The sequence below is a fragment of the Rhinoraja longicauda genome, chromosome 2 (assembly GCF_053455715.1).
Source record: "Rhinoraja longicauda isolate Sanriku21f chromosome 2, sRhiLon1.1, whole genome shotgun sequence".
In the NCBI taxonomy this organism is placed as follows: Eukaryota; Metazoa; Chordata; class Chondrichthyes; order Rajiformes; family Arhynchobatidae; genus Rhinoraja; species Rhinoraja longicauda.
The window spans coordinates 84,466,337-84,490,954 of NC_135954.1; the positions used below are offsets into that span (position 1 = coordinate 84,466,337).

The 24,618-nt window shown below is 43.5% G+C and overlaps 1 protein-coding gene across 3 annotated transcripts in view; it reads right to left on the reverse strand.

The window, feature by feature from the left end:
- Positions 1-447: 447 nt before the first annotated feature.
- Positions 448-24,618, reverse strand: part of nxph1 (neurexophilin 1) — a 98,880-nt gene continuing 74,709 nt past the window's right edge. For all 3 annotated transcript variants that reach the window (XM_078428955.1, XM_078428946.1, XM_078428938.1), the window contains one exon: positions 448-1,805. In XM_078428955.1, the coding sequence (XP_078285081.1) occupies positions 1,044-1,805 (762 nt within the window). In that variant the 3' untranslated portion in view covers positions 448-1,043. The remainder of the gene's footprint in view (positions 1,806-24,618) is intronic.

Genomic DNA, 24,618 nt, shown 5'->3' on the forward strand with positions numbered 1-24,618 from the left:
TGTCATAACTCATTGATAAATAAATATCATATTTCTTTCTACAATCATATAGGATTTTTGTTTTCATTGTTAAAGATTGGACCCTATCATGGTATTTAAACAATTTGTGTTCAATTTTAGTTGTCGCATTAGGTTCGACTTCTTCTTCTTGCATGTGAGGCAGCAGAAGTTATGAAGCTGCTTCTGCTGTCTCTGTTGTCGTTTGCCTGACTGAGGTCAGTTGACAGGGCTCACCACAGGGAGGTCGATAACGTGAGCCCCAATTAGGTTCGACTGTAAAGTATTGTAACTATCTGTTTCTGGAGTCTGATGTGCAGTCTGATTTCGAGAACAATTACTTCGAAGAAATGACTGGATTCAGATTAGTCAACTTTGTCAGCAGTTGAATATATTTGTCAAACAGTGAGGGTGCTGCAGCTAACACAGAGGATACGCCAGCACTCAAAGTCATTGGGCCCATTGAGAATAATTATATCAGCAGCAATATCAGATTCTTGGTCAATGTAAAATTGTGTTGTTTGAAACTCTGCCTCTCCCATCAAGATCGAGCCAGATAATATCCTTCGGCAAAAAAGATCACATTCACACATTCATCAATTAAAGAAGGAAATTCCTTGGGAAAATGGCAGGGGTTATTAATGTGACATAATTAGGGTGTATCCACATTTTCAAACTGAAATCTTTTAGTATTTTATTCCTATTTACATATCATCTTCCAGAAATAAAATACTTTAATACAGACAATGAGTAATATGGCATATGTATACCTCTTAAATTGTTTTTTCACCAGTTACATTAATTTTAATAATTGTTTCTTTGTACATGAGTTTGTTGTAAGCTATAACTGCTACACAAATAAAAGGCTATTTTTCATTGCATTTGCTCTTTAAACCCATAAACAAGCAAGAGAGACGGTTACACAATAGGTAGCTCAAATAACACTAGATTAACTATATACAGTACAAACCATTCATACAAATGAAGACAAAGATATAGAATTCATTGCAGTAACATAATTACAATAACCGTTTTATCAGACCCACTCAGCCAGAGGGGAAATAAGGAGTGTCACTGTGATAATTGTAATCTGGACACACTTTCTGCACTAGTTTGTAATCTGTACTGTAAAATGAAATATAAATACATATGACTTTAAAGGGTTTGGAGCAGAGCCATGAAACGTGACTCTGGGTCTGCTCCTGGTAACAGGTTTTCGATGGATCGTAATTGCAAAGCGTAGTCTTCTTCGCCTTGTCCACTTTCTCGTATTCAATGCGGCAGTTAAATGTCTTTGAATCTTTGGCATCAATCACTGTCTGTTGAGCCAAGTCAAATTCCACAATTTTTGTAGGGGGCACCAAGCTGACCGAAACATTCCCCTGGCCAGTGGAATTGTGACGGAAGTAGACGCTAAATGTACCATTTCCATGGTCCACAATTTTGCCCGTGATCAGTAGGTTCAGCTTGACTGTTTTGATGTTGGAATGAAAGTCTCCCCAGCCGAACATTTTCTTGAATTTTCCTGTTTTTACTATAGGGCGTCTCTTAGCACGGGGGTGGGGTTCCTTCTGATCTGAGGCATTTCGTAACCAATCCCAAATATCCTGGTCAGAATAAGGTACTGGAGTTTCATAGTGCAGGTCCACAGCAGTTGTATTCTCTTTGCCAGATAATGTCTGTGAAAGCAGGCGACTGATAGACAGATCTTTGGTACTTTCTGTCCATATATGCTTTTGCGTGTTCTTAGGGCTGCCAGTTTTTAGAAGGTCTGATTTTTGAGGGTTATTTTCATGAACACATGTTACCTATAGTTATGGAGAAAACAAAAGAATTAGCATTGTTTTTATTCCACAGTTATCAGAAATATGAGAAAAGTATCTCATTTGCTCTGCTGGTGATATTATTTCACAAACATTGATAATTTTAAAACAGTTTGCATTTCTATAAGACAAAATCACTGAAAGAAATTCTTTAAAGTGGTTCAAGTTTCTTTGATGTACATTGCTATTAAAAAGAGAAATATAGCAAGTTTTCTTCTTACAGAGTGTCTTGAAAACAACAAAAATTTAAAGATTGTTTGATTGAGGGATGAATGTTGCTATGGGAATGAGACAAGCTCTCTGTTATTTGATCAGTAGCTGAGAATCTTTCACATCCACGTATACAACAGGCACATTGTCATGAACTAGGCACCACATTCAAAGATAGCAGCTTGAACACGGAGCTGCCCCTCAGTTGCATAAAGCCTTCAACCTTATGATCCACTGTAGTGGCCATATCTAATGAGCTCTTAATATTTGCTAAGTTAGCAAAGTCTTGTCTTGGTTGAGTATCAGTACAAAATAATTATTAATGGTATAATTATTAACGAATAGTACCCAATAGAATTTGAGCCAGCAATCACATTCCCCTCGGGAGATTAAGAACTTTATCACGTAGTATAAGAAAATAACTGCAGATGCTAGTACAAATCGATTTATTCACAAAATGCTGGAGTATTTCGGGAGAGAAGGAATGGGTGACGTTTCGGGTCGAGACGTCACCCTTCAGAAGGGTCTTCTTCTGAAGAAGAAGGGTCTCGACCCGAAACGTCACCTATTCCTTCTCTCCCGAGATGCTGCCTGACCTGCTGAGTTACTCCAGCATTTTGTGAATAAAATAACTTTATCACATTCTGATGGGAATTTTTGAGGCCATGATATTTCTCCTTCCACCACACCCACAACCTCCACACGTACATACACAATCAGATGCAATCCACATCTCACAAACTTATTACACCTTGAGATATTTTAAAGTCAAAAGCAAAAAAATTAATGTACATGTAAAAATAATTCAAATTGAGGTCTTTTATGAAAGAACATCAGTCTACGGCAAGGTTATTTAATGTAAATATCATTAACCTTCCGGGGTGTTTCATCAGGCATTCACAAACATTAGTAGAGAAACAAGCAACACGAGGAGATATAGTACTTGGCCAGATGCCAATTTTAGGGGTTTTGAAGGAAGAAAATAAGATTGCGTTATTCACAAAATGCTGGAGTAACTCAGCAGGTCAGGCAGCATCTCGGGAGAGAAGGAATGGGTGACGTTTCGGGTCGAGACCCTTCTTCAGACTTCTTAAAATAAGATTGCGTGGTGGGGTAGTTGTGAAACTTAAGGTCAGGGCTGCAGAAACACAGCTGCCAGATTTAGCGATGCTCAAGATATTAGAATTAAAGGATATCTCCAATAAACTAATCAAAGTATCCCTTCAGTGCAACAATCTTCTGCTAAAAGATCAGATTTAGAACCAGATGTGAACTAATAAGTGGGTTTCATCAGATGGTCAATAGTAATTAATTCATCAAGAAATGAAGTCCCTACTGCCCCCACCTAAACATATCACCCAACTATACTCTAGTTAGGTCCAACATTTCGATAAAGGTCATTGACTTGAACTGTGATCTCTTCCCCCTCCACAGTTGCTGCCTGACTATCTGAGTCTTTCCATATTTCAAATGTTATTCCTAACTTTTCCCCACTATCCAAACCCCCTTCCCCTGATAACCCTTCCTCTGGCTTCACATTTTGCAACACCTCTCTCCTATTTCACAGCCTTCAATCTTCTGCCCATCTCTGACCTCGGTTCACCCATATGCCAACAAACTCGCTCACCTGTATCCACCTATCACTTGCAAAGCTTTGCCCTGCCACCCCCACCCCCCCCCCCCCCCCCCCCCCCTCATCTCTTCAAGCAGGTCAGAATAATGATCCACAGAACCTGGCTGCAGTGGAGGAAGATCAATAACTTCTTAAGAAAACCCATGACAAGGCTTTCACTTTACTGGTTGCGCTTAGCTCCACTCCACCGTTAGTCTCAGTATTTTTGTCTCCTCAACTATCAGCATATTCATCCAAATCCCACCTCACATCACCATACTTTCTTATGCTCCCATTGCAGCTCTTTGCAGCTGCTAATCTTCCCAGTATTAGTAACCCATCTTCCAAAACCTTGTGTCATCTTTCCGTATTCACAACAATATTTGGCAGGAGAGCGGGCTCCTTTTCCTTCACACGTTGTCACAATTGAGGGACATTATGAGCAAAGAGAGTATTGGGAGAATAAAACCTTACTCATTGGAGAGCACCACCCTTTCCTTTTCACCTACATTTCACACAATGCATGACAGCTTGCTAGCACTTTCAGACGTTGGCTTGGCTTACACACATCACTAAATGTAATATGCATCCCATTTCAAAGTCATGGCTTCACACAACTCATGAGGAGCAGAAGAAATGAGAAGGCAGCCAACTTTTTATTTTATTACGTTCAAATAAAACACGTTTGAAGACACGAGTTTGAGCTGTCATGTGCCAGTCTGCCAAATTCACAGTTGACATCTCAATATTGACCAAATGATTGCTTATGTTAGCGACTTAATAGAAACATCAACAACATTCAGACTGGTGCATTATGAATGTCTGACACTAGATGGCAAAAGAACATTTACATGTCTATGAATGTAGTGTATATAAAAACATTACAGAACTTTGTAATGTTTTAATGAATAATGCATTCACAGCATTAAAAATTAGTCATTGTGATTTGTTAAGTTCAATATTAGTCTCATCTGAATGGTACATGAACCTCTAAATGGACTTTTAAAATATGTCAATTCCTGTAGCATTGACAAATTTGTATGATTGCAAAGAAACACTCTTTTAGAGCTATAGGAAGTTACAAATGATTAGAATGTAGCTAGATACAACCTTGGAAAATAATAGGAGTGAGAGATAGCTACCATATTATGATATCTTAAAATAATCCAAAGTAGAGAAGGAAAGGAAGTGTATGAGCATTTGATAGCTTTGGGCCAGTACTCGGTGCAGTTTAGATAGATGAGGGGGGGAATCTCATTGAAACTTGCTGAATAAAGGTCAGGATAGAGACACAAAGTGCTGGAGTAACTGTGGGTCAGGCAGCATCTCTGGAGTAAATGGATGAATGATGTTTTGGGTTGAGACCCTTCCTCAGACTGATTGTAGGGGGGAGATGGAGTGGGACACTGGAAGAGAGGAGGGGCAGGACAAAGTTTGGCAGGTAATAGGTGGATATAGATGAGGCGGGGTTTTGATAGGCAGATGGTTGGACAAAGGCCAGAGATGAAAATACAGAATGCTGTACGACAAAAGCATTGAAGAGATGTGAATTGTGAAGCTAGAGGAAGGAATGTAGGTGGACGGGGAGGAGTGGGAGAGAAATAGGTAGGTGTGCGTTGGGGCATGGATAGAGTGGGAGGTGGGGGGGAGAAAGGAGTGGGTGCGGGAAGGTACAGGGTTTAAATTATCTAAAATTGGAGAATTCAATGTTCATACCATTGGATTGTAACCTACCCAAGCAGAATAAGAGGTGCTGTTCCTCCAATTGTGTGGCCTTACTCTGGCAATGGAGGAGGCCCAGGACAGAGAGGTCAGTATCAGAATGGGAAGTGATACCGAGATACTCAGTAGCCTTGGCGCACCGAGTGTTTGACAAAACTATCACCGAGCCTATGCTTCGTCTCGCTAGGCCACATCAAGCACACGGGACAAAGTAGATGAGGTTAGAGGAGGTGCATGTGAACCTTTGGTTCATCTGCAAGGCCTATTGGGGTTAACGTTCCCAACCCAGTCAACCTTGCCAAGTCAAGAGTGTTTTATTGTCGTATGTCCCTCCCACAACAGAATATATTCCTCATAACATCTGGGAATCAGTGCCAAAATATGGAGAACACTGCCAACAGCAACAGCTTTATATAGTTGCACAGAGTCATTCCTTACAGACAATATCAGCTCTTCCATCACATATTCTAGAAACATCACGTTCCTCGGCAGAACAGACCCGCCAGAGGTGGCAGCAGAGTGGGAGGGAGTAGAAACATAGAAACATAGACACAGAAAATAGGTGCAGGAGGAGGCCATTCAGCCCCTCGAGCCAGCACCGCCATTCATTGTGATCATGGCTGATCATCCACAATCAGTAACCTGTGCCCAACTTCTCCCCATATCCCTTGATTCCACTTGCCCCCAGAGCTCTATCTAACTCTCTCTTAAATCCATCCAGTGATTTGGCCTCCACTGCCCTCTGTGGCAGAGAATTCCACAAATTCACAACTGTCTGGGTGAAGAAGTTCCTTCTCACCTCAGTTTTAAATGGCCTCCCCTTTATTCTAAGACTGTGGCCCCTGGTTCTGGACTCCTCCAACATTGGGAACATTTTTCCTGCATCTAGCTTGTCCAGTCCTTTTATAACTTTATATGTCCCTATAAGATCCCCCCTCATCCTTCTAAACTCCAATGTATACAAGCCTAGTCTTTTCAATCTTTCCTCATATGACAGTCCCACCATCCCAGGGATCAATCTCATGAACCTATGCTGCACTGCCTCAATTACAAGGATGTCCTTCCTCAAATTAGGAGATCAAAACTGTACACAATACTCTAGATGTGGTCTTACCAGGGCCCTATACAACCGCAGAAGAATCTCTTTACTCCTATACTGAAATCCCCTCGTTATGAAGGCCAACATGCCATTAGCTTTCTTCAATGCCTGCTATACCTGCACGCCAACTTTCAGTGACTGGTGTACAAGGACACCCAGGTCTCGCTGCACTTCCCCCTTACCTAACCTGACACCATTGAGATAATAAGTAGTCCTTGGAGTCCTCGCCATTGACTCTTGACCCAACAGAGCCCATAGTAACAGATCAATGATGGTGAGGAAACCTCCTGACTATGAGGTTAAGTGAGGAGGAGAGCAGAAAGCATGCCATGAACACCACCAGGCCGATCTGAAAATGAAGTGTCTTTCTACTGAAGCTCCAACACAGGGAACATGAGTGCAAAACAACAAAATCAGCATGCAATAGACAAAAACAATAAATGCTGGAAATACTCAACAGATCAGGCTACGTCAATAAAAAGAAAAACAGAGTTAATGGTTCAAGTCTGAGACCCTTCATCAGAGTGGGTTATTTCAGACGTCCACTATCTGGAGTCATTTTGGGAGATTTGCAGGCAATACTCATGAATGAATAATCTCACAACCAATGATTAGATCAAAGCTCCGCAGTCCTGCCATGTTTAATTATGGATGGTGAAGAATTCAAGATCGAATGGGAAGAGGAGATTTCAAAAACATCCTCAACCTGAACAATGGCAGGACCCACTATGTGAGCAGAAAAAAGCAGACTCAAATATTCCCATCTGTGTTCAGCCAAATCTGCCAAGTAGATGTTTCATTTCAGCTTCCTCCGAAGGTCAGCACCATCATGGACGCCTGTCCTCAGGCAATTAAACTAGTTTCACATGATATCGCAAAATTATTGAGTTTACTGGATGCAACAGTAGGAGCAGGAAGCTTCTTAATTGTAATATAAAAGATTAGTGCTGAAATTCAGCACCAGCTTCACCTTTAGAAAAGTTATTCCAGTGTGGTGACAACATTGGCATCTACCGAACTGTGTGGCACACGTCTGTGCTGGATTTGCCAAATATGTCTGCTCACAATCATCAGTGAGGCCACAGAAGATGTCATTGACAGTAGTATTAAGAGGCACATACTCATCAATAACCTGCTCACAAAAGCCCAGTCTGAAGTTCACCAGCACGATTTCAATCCAAATTCCATCACAGCCATGGTCCAAACATGGAACAAAATGCTGAATTCCAGAGGTGAGGTGAGATTAACTGCCTTTGACATCAGAACAGCATTTCCCAACTCAAACTGCATCAAACAGATCATGAAACAATGGTCAATGGGCCTCAAGGGGATTACACCTCAATGGTTGAATCAAATCTCACAAATGAAGGTGGTTGCTATCAACACCTTAGCAAATAAGCAAAACCATGCCTTGTGCGATAAAACTTATAAAAGGGTGATAAATGGTAAATAATATTTGTGCCTTGAAAGTGCCAGGCAAAGACCATCTCCAGCAAGAGAGACTCAAACCACCTAGCCTTGAGATTCAATGGCAGTAAAGACACCAAGACTGAACAAAGTGCAATCATCCAAAACAACTGTCACCAACAAATGGAGGAACATTATTGATGCTGGAGATGGAGGAGCAAGAACATAAATGCTGTGACTGGAGGAACAGATCCGGAGGCTGGGTATCTTATGGCGAGTTACTCAGCTCCTGAGATTGCAAAACTTTGCCACCATGTACAAGGCACAAACCAGGAGTATATGAAATAATTTCCATTTGCCCTGGTTAACTGCAGATCCAACCCAAACTCATCCCTGCAGCCCCAGTTGATAGATACCGTGCTATCATGTTACTAAGTTATCTACCTCCTTCCTGAACTCCGTTTCATCATTGGCTGTGATCCAGCATTCATTCCCTTTATTATTAAGGATACAGTGGCTGCAGCATTACTGTTTGTAAAATGAACAGCACAGTACATCCCAAATGTGTGATCTCCAACGCCAAGAAGGATAACTACACTAGGCAAATGTAAACACCATCACCTGCAGGTTTACCACTGAGTCAGCACCCCGCCATCCCCCTCTGCCACTGCATCCTCAACTTTCTGACCACAATTAGTGAGGATATGTGACATACAGAACAAGGGGCCACAGTTTAAGAATAAGGGGTAGGCCATTTAGAACGGAGATGAGGAAGAACTTTTTCAGTCAGAGAGTGGTGAAGGTGTGGAATTCTCTGCCTCAGAAGGCAGTGGAGGCCAGTTCGTTGGATGCCTTCAAGAGAGAGCTGGATAGAGCTCTTAAGGATAGCGGATTGAGGGGGTATGGGGAAAAGGCAGGAACGGGGTACTGATTGAGAGTGATCAGCCATGATCGCATTGAATGGCGGTGCTGGCTCGAAGGGCTGAATGGCCTACTCCTGCACCTATTGTCTATTGTCTATTGTCTACATCTTCCACAATAACTCTCAGTACCAGTGCTCCAAAGGATGTGTTCTCAGTCCCCAACTATACTTCCTATACACTCACGAATGTGTGGGCTAATTCAGCTCTAACTCCATCTACAAGTTTGCAGATGACACCGCCATGTTCAGCCGGAAAACGAGCAATGATTACACAGAGTACAGGAAAGAGGCAGAGAATTTAGTAACATGGTGTCAGGACAACAACCACTCCATCAATATCAGCAAGAAGGAGGAACACGTTATCAACTTCAGGAAGCGTGGTGGAGCACATGCTAACATCAACATCAATAGTGCCAAAATGAAAATGCTTGAGAGCTTCAAGCAAAGATACTAGAGGAACAAGATGAACCACTCCATTGAAATCGCTTATACTGAAGTGTAGCATGCAAAAGAGCATAACGTCCGCCATTTTAGTAGGCAAACCCCGCCGTCCGCTCTGCCTCTCGCAGTGTAATCAGTGTTTTGGGGGAACAGTATGTGCGATGATACCATTAAAATGCAGAATATATCTCATCTACCAATTCACAGATTTTCGTTATTTTTCTTTTTAAATGTTTCTGCAAGTTTCTGCCTACTAAAATGGTGCCATAACATGCTACGGTTTTTAGGGTCGAGTGGGCTATCTTGCTCCTCTAGTATCTTTGGCATCAAGTTCCTTGGAGGAAATATTACCATAGTTCTGTCATGAATAATCATACTGAAGTGACAGCCTAGAAGGTACATCTATGCCACTACTTCCTCGAGAGATTGTGCAAATTCAGCATGTCTCCAGTGACTCTTAAACATCTACAGATGTACCATTGGATATGTTTAAGGCGGAGATTGGCAGATTCTTGATTAGTAAGGGTGTCAGGGGTTATGGGGAGAAGGCAGGAGAAAGGTTTGAGAGGGAAAGATAGACCAGCCATGATTGAATGGTGGAGCAGGCTTGATGGGCCGAATGGCCGATTTCTGCTCCGAGAACTTATGAACATAGAAAGCAAACTGTCACAGCATTATGTGAATATCTTCACAAAAAGAGCTGTAGCACTTCAAGGCAGCAATTCACCCCCTTCTCAGGGGCAATTGGATATGGGCAACAAATGTTGACCTTGCTAGCAATGCCCAGATCCTGCACACTGGCCCTATCCCTGAACTCTATCTCTGTTACATTGATGACTGCGTCGATGCTACCTCCTGCACCCATGTAGAACGCATGGACTTCATCAACTTCACCACCAATTTTCATCCTGCACTCAAATTTATTTGGACCTCCCTCCCCTTTCTTGATCTCACGGTCTCCATCACAAGAAATAGACTATTGACTGACGTTTATTACAAACCCACTGACTCCCACAACTATCTCGACTACATTTCTTCCCACCCTGCTTCCTGCAAAGACTCTATCCCCTACACCCAATTCCTCCGTCTACGCCGCATCTGCGCCCAAGATGAGGTGTTCCATACTAGAACATCCTAGATGTCCTCATTCTTTAGGGAACACGGGTTTCCCTCTCCCATCATAAATGAGGCCTTCACTTGTGTCTCCCCGGTACCCCACAGTTCCGCCCTTGCTTCCCCTCCCCCTAGTCACAACAGAGATAGAGTCCCCTTAGTCCTTACCTTCCACCCCATCAGCCGTCGCGTACAACACATAATCCTCAGAAATTTCTGCCACCTCCAACGGGATCCTACCACAAGCCAAATCTTCCCATCTCCTTCCCTTTCTGCCTTCCGCAGAGACCGTTCTGTCCGCAACTCCCTGGTTACTCATCCCTTCCCACCCAAACTACCCCCTCCCCAGGTACCTTCCGCGCAGAAGATGCAACACCTGTTGCTATACCTCCTCCTTTGGCTCTCTCCAGGGTCCCCGACGGTGCTTTCACGTTAGGAAGAAGTTCACTTGCATCTCCTCCAACTTCATCTGCTGTATCCATTGTTCAAGATATGGACTCTTATACATCGGAGAGACCAAACACAGACTGGGTGATCGTTTTGCGGAACACCTTCGCTCAGCCCGCGTGAACCAACCTGATCTCCCGGTTGCTGGACACTTTCTCCTTCCCATCATTCCTACACAGACCTTTCTGTCCTTGGTCTCCTCCATTATCAGAGTGAGGCTAAACGCAAATTGGAGAAACAGCATCTCATATTTTGCTTGGGCAGCTTACAGCCCAGTGGTATGAATATTGATTTCTCTCACTTCAGGTAGACCCAGCATTCCTTCTCTCTCTCTATCCCTCCCCCACCCAAGTTGCACTAGCTTCTCATTTTCATCGAACAAACAGCTTACAATGGCCCGTTTCCTTTATCATCGTTACTTTTTTGTATACCTTTCATTCATTGTTCTTTATCCCTCCACATCACCGTCTACATCTCTCGTTTCTGTTATCACCTAATCAGTCTGAAGAAGGGTCTCGACCAGAAAAGTCAATAATTCCTTCGCTCCAGAGATGCTGCCTGTCCCGCTGAGTTACTCCAGCTTTTTGTGCCTATCCCAGATCCTGATAAATGGATTTAGAATATCCTCACTTTTGAAGCTACTCATATTTTAAAGACTGTTCCATTCTATTATACTGAATTTAAAAATGAGCTCTGTGACCATAATCTTGCATGGTTTCCTGATACACCAACAAAATGGCATTCTTCGCAGTTGTTTGTGATTCTTTCCACTACTTCGCTGAAATATTAACTGGTTAATCTTTCCAGTGGGGATGGGAATTCAGGATGTACATTAGAATCCCACAACCTCATTTCAAGCAATTGCATTTTGTAATTCCATCAGCCCTATTTTATAATTGAAAATCAGTACAGCATGCATCTTTTGTTTATGTAATTAACATGAAACTTTTTGTCTTAAGATGAATGTCATCCATTTACAATTATTGCTGATTAAAAACACCAGTAGGTGGTCTGAATTGTAATATCATACTGGTGTTCAGTTGTTAAAGAGTAATGAAAGCAATTTGGAGAATAGATTTTACACACTGTAAGATCTAACTGTATCAATATTTTACTACAAAACCTGTCCCTCTCTCAGGAAATTACAGTTCATTATCTAATTTAGTACAACACAGCACGTCATTTACCTTCTTGGGATTTCTTGACGTGCACTAGAATTGCAGTATGTTGAATGACCAAGTTCAGCAAGTTGACAAAGCCAAAAATACAATTTGACAGTAGAAAACATTAATATAACAGATCATTTATTGTATTATTATTGTCATTGTTGTTGTTATTGCAACAAATGTGTAAGTAAAACAGCAGCAGGTAACAATCTCATTGTTCTCGTTCATATCCAATGCATAAATGTTTGCCGGTTAGATGGTGGGGAGTGGATGGGAAAGTGGGACAACATAGAACTAGTGTGAACAGGTGCTCGATAGTCAGCACGGATTTGGTGGGCTGAAAGGCCTGTTTCCATGCTGTATCTCGAAACTAAACTAAACCGTCAAGACATAATTAGTTGAGTTTCCAACAGTAGTTTAAGTACAGTGTACTGTTTAAAAAAAACTGATATATAGATCACAACGTTGATCATTTGTAACTTTAAAAAAAACAATAATTGATGGCTGAATGAATAAAATTTGACACATCTGAAAGTATACTTACAGTATTAGAGATATTATTTGGTACAAACTGAGTGTTACCATGCCATTAAAAAATCATTTGCATCTTTAAGCACTATTGTTTTCTGGTGAGTTTATTTGGTGTTGATCATGGAAATACAGGAACTTTACACTCTGCAATGTATTTACATGAAGACTACACAGTAATATATTGTAAGGCTAATTCTCTGAAGGAATAGAAACCTGAGACACTTCTTGATTTTCACATGAACATGAATAGTCCCCAAGGGACAACAATTTTGCTTCCAATTTATTTTATGTACCGATGTCCTCACTGTTATATCTATTTCAAAATCCAGGCCTTTTCATTTACCAGTTTAATCCAATCACCATTCGGAAAATATCACCATCCTTTCTTATCAGATTTCACCATCTACAGTCTTTTGTCTTTTCCACTCATCACTCCTGCCTTGGTTACTACCTCCAACCTTCTCTCATCCATGTTGACTCATCTGTTCATCAACCACTCCTTATCTGGAGCAATCTCTTTTTCCAGCTATTGCCCCACCCAATTTCCCCACCTCTTTCTGCCAGCTATTTCCCCTTTACTCCCGTCTTGAAAAAAGGGTCCATTTTCCTCCACATATGCCGCCTGACCCACTGAATTCCACCAGCTATTTGTGTCGTACAAAGAAGGGTCTCAACCCAAAATGTTGCCTGTCCATTCCCTCCCCAATGCTGCATGACCCACTGAGTTCCTCCAGCAATTTGTGTTTTGGCTCAAAGTTGCAGCATCTGCAGTCCTTTGCCTCTCCATGGGTTTACTATTTGTTTCAGCTGATTACAAATCTTGGATGTCAATAACTGGTAAAGACATCTATGGTCTGACAAGCCAATGTAAATGGGCAGTATGAAGAGAACTGCCTACACTCGCTCCGAGTCCGAGTTACAATCTGAGGAAGGGTCTCGACCCAAAACGCCACCCATTCCTTCTCTCCAGAGATCCTGCCTGTTCTGCTGAGTTACTCCAGCATTTTGTGTCTATCTTCGGTTTAAACCAGCATCTGCAGTTCCTTCATGCACATTTAGCCTACTCTCACTGATGTTTAAATCTGTGTCAGGTTATAGGGGTCTGAGATTTGAAATCCTTAGACAACATAAAAGTCTTCTCATTAACACCTGTTGCTGTGAAGGAAATTGTTAGACATTGGGACCTGTTGTACATATCCAAAACAAAAATTATGCCAGTGCAGCTGTCTATTGGATTTATTTCATGTCAAACTGAGTTGCTGGGTAATTTATGTGCAGGCCATTGATTACCTTCTTGAATGAGCTAATGATCAGCATGCTTATTTAAGACTACTAAATGAGCATGCAACATTTTAGCAGTGCATTTCCAGGTATTGATGAGGCACACTCTCAAGCTGACAAGTAAAACCTAAAAAGTAAAGATGAGAAAGTAAAGATAGACACAAAATGCTGGAGTAACTCAGCCAGACAGGCAGCATCTCTGGAGAGATGGAATGGGTGATGTTTCGGGTCGAGACCCTTCTTCAGACTGAGAAAGTATTTTCTCTCATAATGTACTGCTGTGACTCAATAGCAACAAACAGCTCTGAGGAAGTCATTTGCTTGGCTCCTTGATGAAAGCGAGGTAGAGCATAAATTAACCCTTTAGACATGGCACACAATTTTGACCAATAATTCCAGTGTATCCGTGCAATGGAAGTTTGCTTGCTTGATAGTGAGAAATATTTTTTGACTAAAGGATTGTTCTGCAGCATGCAAACCCAAATTCAAACTAAATTCATATGCGTTGTACATCTATTTTTATTTGGGCCGGAAAAAAAAAGATCTTTTGCTATTAAATGCCGTGATAGTCCTAAACTGCAAGTGGCCTTTTACAAAGCTATATAAATGAATACGATTTCCTTTTCAATATCAGCTATTTTCATAATGGAGGGTTACTAACACTAGGCACATTTGGAGCCAGGATTTTGGAATATCTGCTGGGAAACCTTAAAGCTGTTTAAGAATGTCTGAGATGTTTTCACACAGCCAACTCCTTAGCATTTATCTCATAGCTTGTCATTAAATTATGTGTCCCAGCACATTACAAACTCAACTGAAGTAACCAAGGACCCTGGCCACACTCTCACCATTGAGAAGAACATATCGGCATCTGAAAACCATAACCACCAGGTTCCAGAATAGTTTCCTCCCAAGAAACATCAGGCTCCTGAACACCACGCAATACTAACACAACACGATCCTCAAACAATGTGCTGCTATGGACTGTCTGTGTAGGAAGGAGCTGCAGATGCTAGTTTAAATCAAAGATAGACACAAAATCCTGGAGTAACTCAGTGGGACAGGCAGCATCTCTGGAGAGATGCTGCCTGTGGTTGCACTAAGGACTTTGGGGTTTTATTGCACTGGTATTGTAGTTATTAATTTGTTAAACTGTTTATTATATACAGGGCCGGATTAAGCTAGTGCAGGGCCCATAGCATATGTTATAAAGGGGCGCTTAATACGGGACAAGGTGACGTCACCACCTGCCCCCATGTGACCTCACTCAGCCAGCGGCCAGGTGCTCCCGGTCCACCAACGGTGGCCACCTGGGCCGGGAGGCGGGTTGCTACGCAATCTCCGTTAGGTGGCGTCCAGGCCTACAGTGCCTGGAGGTAGACACAAAATGCTGGAGTATCTCAGCGGGTCAGGCAGAATCTCGGGAGAGAAGGAATGGGTGACGTTTTGGGTCGAGACCCTTCCGAAGGGAGAAGTCTCGACCCGAAACGTCACCCATTCCTTCTCTCCAGAGATGCTGCCTGACCCGTTGAGTTACTCCAGCATTTTGTGTCTTTCTTCGATTTAAACCAACATCTGCAGATTTTTTTCCCTACCTTTCCAAAGTGTCTCAACCCAAAGCGTCACCCATCTTCTGGCTGGACCTCCATGAAGAGCTTGTCTCTTGGGGGCAGGTTTGCTGGCTCGGTAGTGGCGGGAGAGCCAGGCCTGGTGCTGGGGGAAGCCGCCAGAGCCAGGCCCTGGACGTGACCAGGTAACCGTGAGCCTGAGGTGGGCCAGGGGGAAAGGCGGCAGCAGCGGCGGTGAGGCCGGGCGTTGGTGGAGGTGGAGGCCAAGGCCTAGGCCTGGTGCTGGGCCTGCCCTCGGCTCCCCTGTCCCCCCTCCTCTCCCCAGCTGGCTCAGCGCCTTCCCCACGCCGCCCAGAATGCAGTGGCATAGGCGCAGCAACATGCTCTGGACCCCAAGGGCAGTCAGTGGGAATGCCATCGACGTCTATCCACTGCACTGAACATCCCCTCACCAGGACGGGACAGGACTCTTTCTTTCCCCCCACCTATACCCCCACTCCACCAATGGCGGCCCTCCCGGCCCAGGAGGCGGGTTGCTGCACAACCTCCATTAGGCGACGTCCGGGCCTATAGTGCCCCCCCCCCCTCCCCCCCCCCCTCCCCCCCCCCCCCCCCCCCCGGGCCCAATACGGACAATGGTGGTCCCATATGGGACAAGCCAATTTAGCCCAAAATACGGGATGTCCTGGCTAATACGGGACAGTTGGCAACCCTAGTTAGCCTACACTGTCCGGGCCTACAGTGTCAATAGACAATAGACAATAGGTGCAGGAGTAGGCCATTCAGCCCTTCGAGCCAGCACCGCCATTCAATGCGATCATGGCTGATTACTCTCAATCAGTACCCCGTTCCTGCCTTCTCCCCATACCCCCTCACTCCGCTATCCTTAAGAGCTCTATCCAGCTCTCTCTTGAAAGCATCCAACGAACTGGCCTCCACTGCCTTCTGAGGCAGAGAATTCCACACCTTCACCACTCTCTGACTTAAAAAGTTCTTCCTCATCTCCGTTCTAAATGGCCTACCCCTTATTCTTAAACTGTGGCCCCTTGTTCTGGACTCCCCCAACATTGGGAACATGTTTCCTGCCTCTAATGTGTCCAATCCCCTAATTATCTTATATGTTTCAATAAGATCCCCCCTCATCCTTCTAAATTCCAGTGTATACAAGCCCAATCGCTCCAGCCTTTCAACATACGACAGTCCCGCCATTCCGGGAATTAACCTAGTGAACCTACGCTACGCTTATTATAATATTGCCTGTCCGATTGGGTGTTTCCAGCATTTTTTACATTTCTATTTCATATTTCTGGCATCTTAGCTTTTAATGCATTTCAATCTCAAATTTGAATCAGTGTACAAAAAATGACAGTTACAAAGCACGGCGGCTTCCCCTTTTGTCGTCACCCCCCTCCCCCCTCCCCCACACAGCAATCTCCCCATGCCGGGTCCTCCATTGTTCTTACCCTCCCTCCCCTCACGGCGGTCCTATACCCTCTCACTGACCGTCGACCGTGGGTCGATCCGCGAGGCATCACCGCCGCCGCAGCCCCATCGGCACGAGGCGTCACCGCTGCCGCCGCCATGGGCTCAGCGCTGTCGACGCCCCACTTCACGCCTCTGTAGTGTCAACCCGGGTTCCAGCTGCGGGCTCCATCGGCCGCTTCGCCCGACCCGGGCTTCTATCCGCAAGGCCGGGCCCCGACCCGGGCTTCTACGCAGCGATCCGGGAGGCATCGAGTCCGTGGCGTCACGATAAAGTCCTCCAGCCGCGTTCCCTGTCCACTGCCGCGGCCCATCGGGAAACACCCAAGATAGACACAAAATGCTGGAGTAATTCAGCGGGATCTCTGGAGCAAAGGAATCGGCGATGTTTCGGATCAAGACCTTTCTTCAGACCAGAGGTGCCGGAGCGGCATTGCGATGAGCTCCGGCAGCACTGCACCCCCGGTGGGGGGTGAGGGTCTGTGTCTCGGGGTTGGCGGTTGGGCGGTGACGTGTCGGCTGCCCATTGGTCCGTGCAGCCCCGCCGCCAACACATTCTAACCGCGGCATTGGCAACACATTCTAACTGCAGCATTTGGGGGAGTGGCGCTCGCAACACAGCAAGAGGCCCTCATAGGAGCGGGACCCATAGCAAATGCTACTTTTGCTACTATGTTAATCCGGTCCTAATTATATATAATCTGTGTGAATTGCTTTTATAGGCCTGTTATGCTGCTGCCTACATATGCTCCCTATTGCTCCATTCCCTGCATATCCACGTGCCTATCTAAAAGCCGCTTAAATGCCACTATAGTATCTGCAACCACCACCATCCTTCTCATCGCTTTCCACCACTCTCTGTGTAAATACCTGCTGCAAGTAAAAATTTCATTGTTCTGGTGTCAGCATCTATGACAATTAAACATTCTTGACTCTCTTGACTTTTGACTTTTGACTCTCATTCAAGGATCCAATCCAAAAGTGGAATGTGGATGAGTTGGGAGGTTGTACAGACAGAAGGTAAAGCTTCATCATGGATGGGATAGTGAGTAACTCCTTCCTAGCAATGGGAGAGGAAATCTGATAACAAAAGGGACTAGCAGGATGTGCGCAAGAGCATGTGGAGTTGGTGTAGGACGTGTCCAAATAAACGACTCATGGATCTCGCCAGTGCTGTTACACAAGTGTTCTCACCCACCATCCTTCTAAATTTATTTCCTTCAATGCTGTTTTTTTTCACATCCCCATCTAACATCCATTACTGCTATTCACCCTTTTGATCTCACACACTGATAATCTTTTTTGGAACATGCATGGCAACCAGCAAGTGGGTATGTGCCATCGCAATCACAGAGATACAGCACAGAAACAGGCCCTTCAGCCCATTGAATCTGCACCCACCATCAACCACCCATTTTACACTACTCCCAGATTAATCACATTTTTTAATTCCGCTCCCCCTCCCCCAGCCCCCACATTTCCTTCAACTCTCCACAGATTCTACTACTCACCTACACTGGAAGGGCAATTTTCACTGGCCAATTAACCCATCTACAGGATTCCATCAAGCAAACATTGTTGGCCAAGAGCAACTCTGTAATCCAGCTGGGACCTCAGCAGCCAACTGCTCACTGTTGACCCAATGGTGGCAGAGTGGTAGTAGAGCCTCTGCCTTATAGCCCCATTTTGGAGTTGGCATATTTTTGCTAGGAATACATTGGGGTTTTTCCCATGGCATTTTTGTTTTCTCCCACATATCAAATATGTCTGTGTTAGCAGGCCAATTGGACACTGACAGTTAACCGTATTGAGTGGTGGAATCTAGGGAAAGTTGGTTAAAATGTGGGGAGAATAAAATGGGTCTGTTATTGGATTAGTACAGATGGATGCTTGATGGTCAGTTCTTCAAGCTGATATAACTATGCAGACTATAATAACAGATGGTCTCAAAGCCATGTGATGCTGCAACATTGCATGCTGAGGGTTCCTTATACTCGAAAGGCGGCATGGTAGCACAGTGGTAACATTGCTGCCTTACAGCGCCAGAAACCCGGGTTTGATCCGGACTACTGTCTCTACGGGGTTTGTGCGTTCTCCCCGTGACCTGCGTGGGTTTTCTTCAGGTGCTCCAGTTTCCTCCCACACTTCAAAGATATACAGGTCTGTAGGTTAATTGGCTTTGGTAATAAAAATTGTAAATTGCCCCTAGTGTGTGTAGGATGGTGTACGGGTAATCACAGGTTGGCCCGGACTCGGTGGGCCGAAGAGCCTGTTTCCGCGCTGTATTTCTAAACTAAACTAAAAAAACTGCAGAACGAAAAAGAGATTTTACTTAGAGAAACCGAAAAATGAAACTCCCCCCTATCTATGCTTAGATCTCATTCGTGATCTTAATAAGCAGGCCACTGTGACAGAGTATGTGAGCCCACATATCTGTTCAAGCACAGGATCTTTAGCATGCCATTACTGCTGATTTGTTACCATGCTCTGTTTATATACTGCACTATCTCTCGACTACAGTGATTCCCACAGCCAATAGCCGAATGCCAGGTAATAGTTATTCGGCTTATCTTGGAAATGAACAGATAAATATATTCTACCTTACAACTAAAATGAAATCAATCAGCTGTTAATGTCCTAGCCATAATTCCAGAGAGCTCAAGATTGATGGCATGGGATATCGTCTGGAGTTCTTCTTTCCTACAAAGTTTCACCAACTCAATGCAACATAGAAATAATGGCCAGGAGCCATTATTTTCAAAATTCAATGCAGTCAATATTCTCTGTGGCATCATTGTTGTCATTATCGAGGCAGTGAGGTTAAGTGACCAGGGCTCGTTAGCAGAATGAATTGTGCTGTCCCTTTCATTTAGTGTTTGAGTTTCAAACTCTGCAAGCTTTCCAAGTAGGAAAATACAACAAAATAAGAGGGGCAACAAGCACATGAAGAGGTGCATGGAAGAGTGACCATGCATTATCACCTGTTAGGACTGCTGGAAGGGAGAGGAGGTTGTGGTGATGTTTTTAATGCCTGATCTCAATCACTGATTCACAATCAGTTTCTTCTGATATTTTCAAATCTAGTTTCTTTAACATCCAGTTTGTTAGTTACCATTTCCCTTTGAACGTACATACACACCCCTTGAGAATTTTAGCACCATCCTCCATCTGCTTTCCCAGTGGAATTGTTCTTCTAAAAGGTCAGTTCAGTGATACAGCATGGAAACAGACCCACACCGAACATTAATCACCCATTCATACTAGTTCAATTTTATCTCACTCTCTAATCCACTTCCTACATATTGAAACTGCCATTACAAGGGGCAATTTCACAGATTCCAATTAACCTACACATTTTTGAGGAAAGCAGAGCATCTGGTAGAAACCCACGGGGTCACAGGGAAAATGAGCAAACTCCACACAGACAGTAGCCGAGGTCAGGATTGAACCTGGATCTCTGCCACTGGGAGGCAGCAGCTCTACCAGCTGCACCACCCTACAGATTCTAGTTGTGGAATCGCCCCAATAGGTATGTGTGCCCCAACAAAAGAATCTCAGCATAACACATCATCCGAGTGACGGATTTTTTTTTGGCTAAGTCTGTTCTTGTTCTGAAATAAAAAAGGAAAATACTGGAAACACAGCATGTCAGGCAACATCTGTGGAAAGGGAATAAGAGTTAATATTTCAGGTCCAAGACCGTTTGTCAGAACTGAGAAAGAAAGAAACCAAGTTAGTTTTCAGTTAAAGAGAAGATGGGGGAGGGATGGGTAAAGAAACGTCTTCAATATTCTGCTCAGGGCGAGACTAAATGTGTCAAATGTGTTGATGTGGCAGATAGAAGCAGATCATGTTTCTGTGAATGTGTCATTTGTTGCTGATGTGTCCCCTCTCTTCCTGTTCTCCTTTTCATCCTTCCCCAATTGTCATTCCCAAAGTGTCGTTGTAGCAACTCTGAGATGTAGGCCATCCCTGGATAACAAAAAGACTTCTGTTTTTGTAGGCGCCCATAAGTCGATTTTGTCCATAATTTGAAACACACTGAAAAATCACTCAACATGGTAACTTTGCCTCCACAGTATTGCAATGAAAGGCATAAAAGCACCTATGCCTGATGAGAGTGAACAATTACTGAGAGCGGAGAGAGAAAGGAAACTAATTTTGCTGTGCATAGGAAAAAAACAACAGTTCATATATTGATTTCTGAAGTCAATAATATTATGAGAGCTTGTTCATACAGTATGTACAGTGTCCATAAGTCTGGCATTTATAACCCAAGGAAGGCCTGTGGAAACAGCAACTCCCAACTATCGTGACCTGCACGGGTAAAAGGCCTCTTTCACAGGACAAATTGTGCTTCTACCAGTAACTAAGGCAAAATGAATCACACTCGAAGTTAAAGTCAGTCGATTTCTTAACTCAGATTCCAATTGCAGACAATCTTTTATCACAAATGGGAAGTGCTGGGATTGCTATTGCATTAGGCTGTGGAGAGGGGAAGGAGCAATTTGCCAATATAGAGCAACAGTACATAGGAGCCTTGTGATGTTCTCACCCTCAGCTCCCCACAGCCTGGGTCCACAGAAGAGCATAAACCAAGCTTTATAAAGACCCCTGTCAACAATATTCTGGATAACAACAGCCAGGTACAACTAGTGGCTTCTCTCCACGCCCTGCACTATTCTGTAGAGCTCACCTATCAGATGATTCACAGATGATAATTTGTCCAAAGGCAACTAATACTAATACCAATTTCAGACATACTTCCAATATCAGCTAACCAGGAGAGGGGGAGACTGCATTCTCTTCTCCATCAACTTTTATCTGTGCTTCACATTTTTAAATCCCCACTCTTTCGATCTTTCTGGTGCAGTGAGATGCCATTTAAGACACTAAATGTGCAGTGAATATGAGCAAAATTTACAATAAGCGCCACACAATAATCTCAATCAGTGTGCAGCGGCATTTTCAGGAATTGGAAACCATTTCTCCAGCTGAGACCTTTTTTCAATGTTGTATTGTTGAACTTGTGTTCAAAAGCAGAAAAGATCCAACCATTCTTCAGCCTATGCTATTTAAAGAAATCATCAATTACCTGTTGGTTGCCATCTGGCAGTTGCTACAACTCTACCAATGTTTTGCGCTTTCTAGATATTTTTTTAAGTAGCTAAATCTCCAGGGCACGGCAACAGCAGATGCTGAAGGACATATTGTTGGTTTCAAGGGTTTTCCAACAACCAGTTGTTTCCAGCCACAGCTGCATTGGGTCGCGCTCCCCTTGCGTGATTGATAGAAAGAGCAGAAGGCACATACAACAACACAAGCAGCTGGTGGAGAGGTGGAGGGAGAGACAGACTCGCAATATAGCTTTGTCATGCTTCCATTTTGCAGTCAGCAGATCCAATTCATCATCCGCCCCAATCCCCCCAACTGATTTTGGTGTCCACTGAACTTAGCCACTTTAATATCTTTTTTCTTTTATGGCTTAGTAAACCTTGTAAAGCGTCTTTGAGTGTTAGAAAAGCGCTATATAAATGTAATGTATTATTATTATTATTATAATATCTGAAAGTTGGTGAAAGTATGTCGTTATAACTCACACGAATCTCCTGGAGTTGTAAAAGCTCCACACTCACATGGATGCTGATCAGTTTTGCCTCCAAGAAGGCCGAGCAACTTTGTCAACTCTGATCACTGCCCCTGCTCTGACTCCCAAGGGTCCTTGAAAACAGCCTCCATCTCCAGCATTATTTCAACAACACTTGTGGAAGCAGCTTTCTGTGCTGCCTTCGGCCTCTCTTTCAAACTGCAAAGAAAACCTCTTCTCAGTCCTTCATCCAAATATATTTTAGAATTTCTTCAGTTCTATTTTAACATGAGAATACTTACATCATCCTGTTGATTTGTCATATTAAAAAATATATCTCCACGACTGAGTGTCTTTAGGCTCAGGTGCCCTTTGACCACTTGGGCTGACTCTTCAAGTGTCTTGTTTTCCACCTGGTCAGGAACAATTCAATTCTTGTACAATGCACGATTGCAGACAGTGAGCAAAACTGCTTTCATTTTGCAACAATTTCAACTAATTTCTTAAACTAAAAATAAAGTCTTTGTATACATTCGCCTTAGCTCGATTCTATTTGATGCCTCCTAAACTTTTCAACTATTGCAAACATGATCTATATTTAGACCATCGCATAAAACAAAAATGTTCACTATTCAATCTCTTGGACAATGCATTGTTCATCTTCCTCTTCATCACTAGTGCAGTCAAGTCTGTGGCACAGGAAGTTATATCAAGAATCGCTGGTCAGCACGATATTAACAAGATTACCCCATGAGATATGTACTAAATATTTTCACACACATAGATTGCTATGGATTGTTATGTATTGGTGTCCAATGCAGTACTTAAATGGGTAAATAGGTAGTTAAGTTTCAGTACTCTTAGTGTGCTGTGTGCTCACTTCATGAACAAGAATAATAACAAGCAGCAGCAGCTGTGCTGTGAAGACATTGTATGTCTGAGATTCAACTGCCATCACACTCACTTGCAGCAGCAGATGAGCTATGATGATGTTGAGAATGTAACACAGGGAATCATCTTAACAAAGTGCTGAGCTCACCATGACTCACCAATGCCCTCAGTTCCCAATTTCTCGGATCCAATTAAATTGACATCGATGCAGAGTGGTTTTGTGTGTGCATCATCACAAATGTGGTTGTGTAATTCAGAACATGACTCTCAAGAGAATATTGGAGTTTTCATGGAATACCCAAGTGTTTTACCCTTATGGGAGTAGTACTTGGAAAAGCAGCTCACTGCTTCTGTGTGCCTGGGAACGTGTGAGTTAAAAGCTGGAGGCCTTGGTAACCTTCGCTGCCATTGGGAACATTTGCAGATGTATTGCAGGTGGTGAACTTTCCCTGTAAGTCTTCATAAACCACCTCAGACAAGATTCCCTGGTGTACATGATCTGCCTTAGGCACTGCTCCTTCATCATGATCAGGTTGGTGATTCAATTATAAGCGCTCCATTGCATGGTTCTACATGATAAAACTTATGCCTTCCTTGCTCTTGAGATCCCATGTTTACCTGCCCCACCACAATATGGATAACAATCTATGTTCATTATTGTATAAAAATAGTCTACAATAATAATTATATAATTTTGAGATACAAGAAAATGTGGATGCTGGAACCTTGAGCAAAAAACAGTTGGAGAGACTCAGTGTGTCAGGAAGCATCTGTGGATGAACAACAGTTCAGGTTGGGATTCATTCAAGACTGGAGGAGGGAGATAGCTCGTGGAAAGAGGTGAGGGGAAGAGGTGGGGCAAGACCTGGCAAGGGATAAGTGGATCCGGATAAGGGGAGGTTGATCGGCAGATGAGTCAGGTGCAGAAGAGCTGGGTGGAGATAGTAACCAAGGCAGGAGGTAGAGAAAATGGTCGAATCTGACGAGGGAAGAAGATGGAGAGTGAAATGTAGAGCCATAGAGAAGAATGGTGGTAGGAGAGGACAGAGGGAGAAGAAAAATGGGAGAATCAGGATAGGGAGGGATAGAAGCAACGAGCTGGTGGAGGAGGTGGAGGAGGGGAAAGGAACGTCGGCATAGGTAGGGGAGAGTGGAAAGCAGGGGTGCACGGGGTGGTGGGGGAGGGATCAGTGATGAGCAGGAACTCAGTGGATGAGAAGGAGAGATGGGGTAGGAGGGTACGTGAAATTGGAGAATTCAAAGTTCATGTCAATTGGCTGTAGGCTATATCATTTCTCCTTGTTCGAGGAATTCTTTCT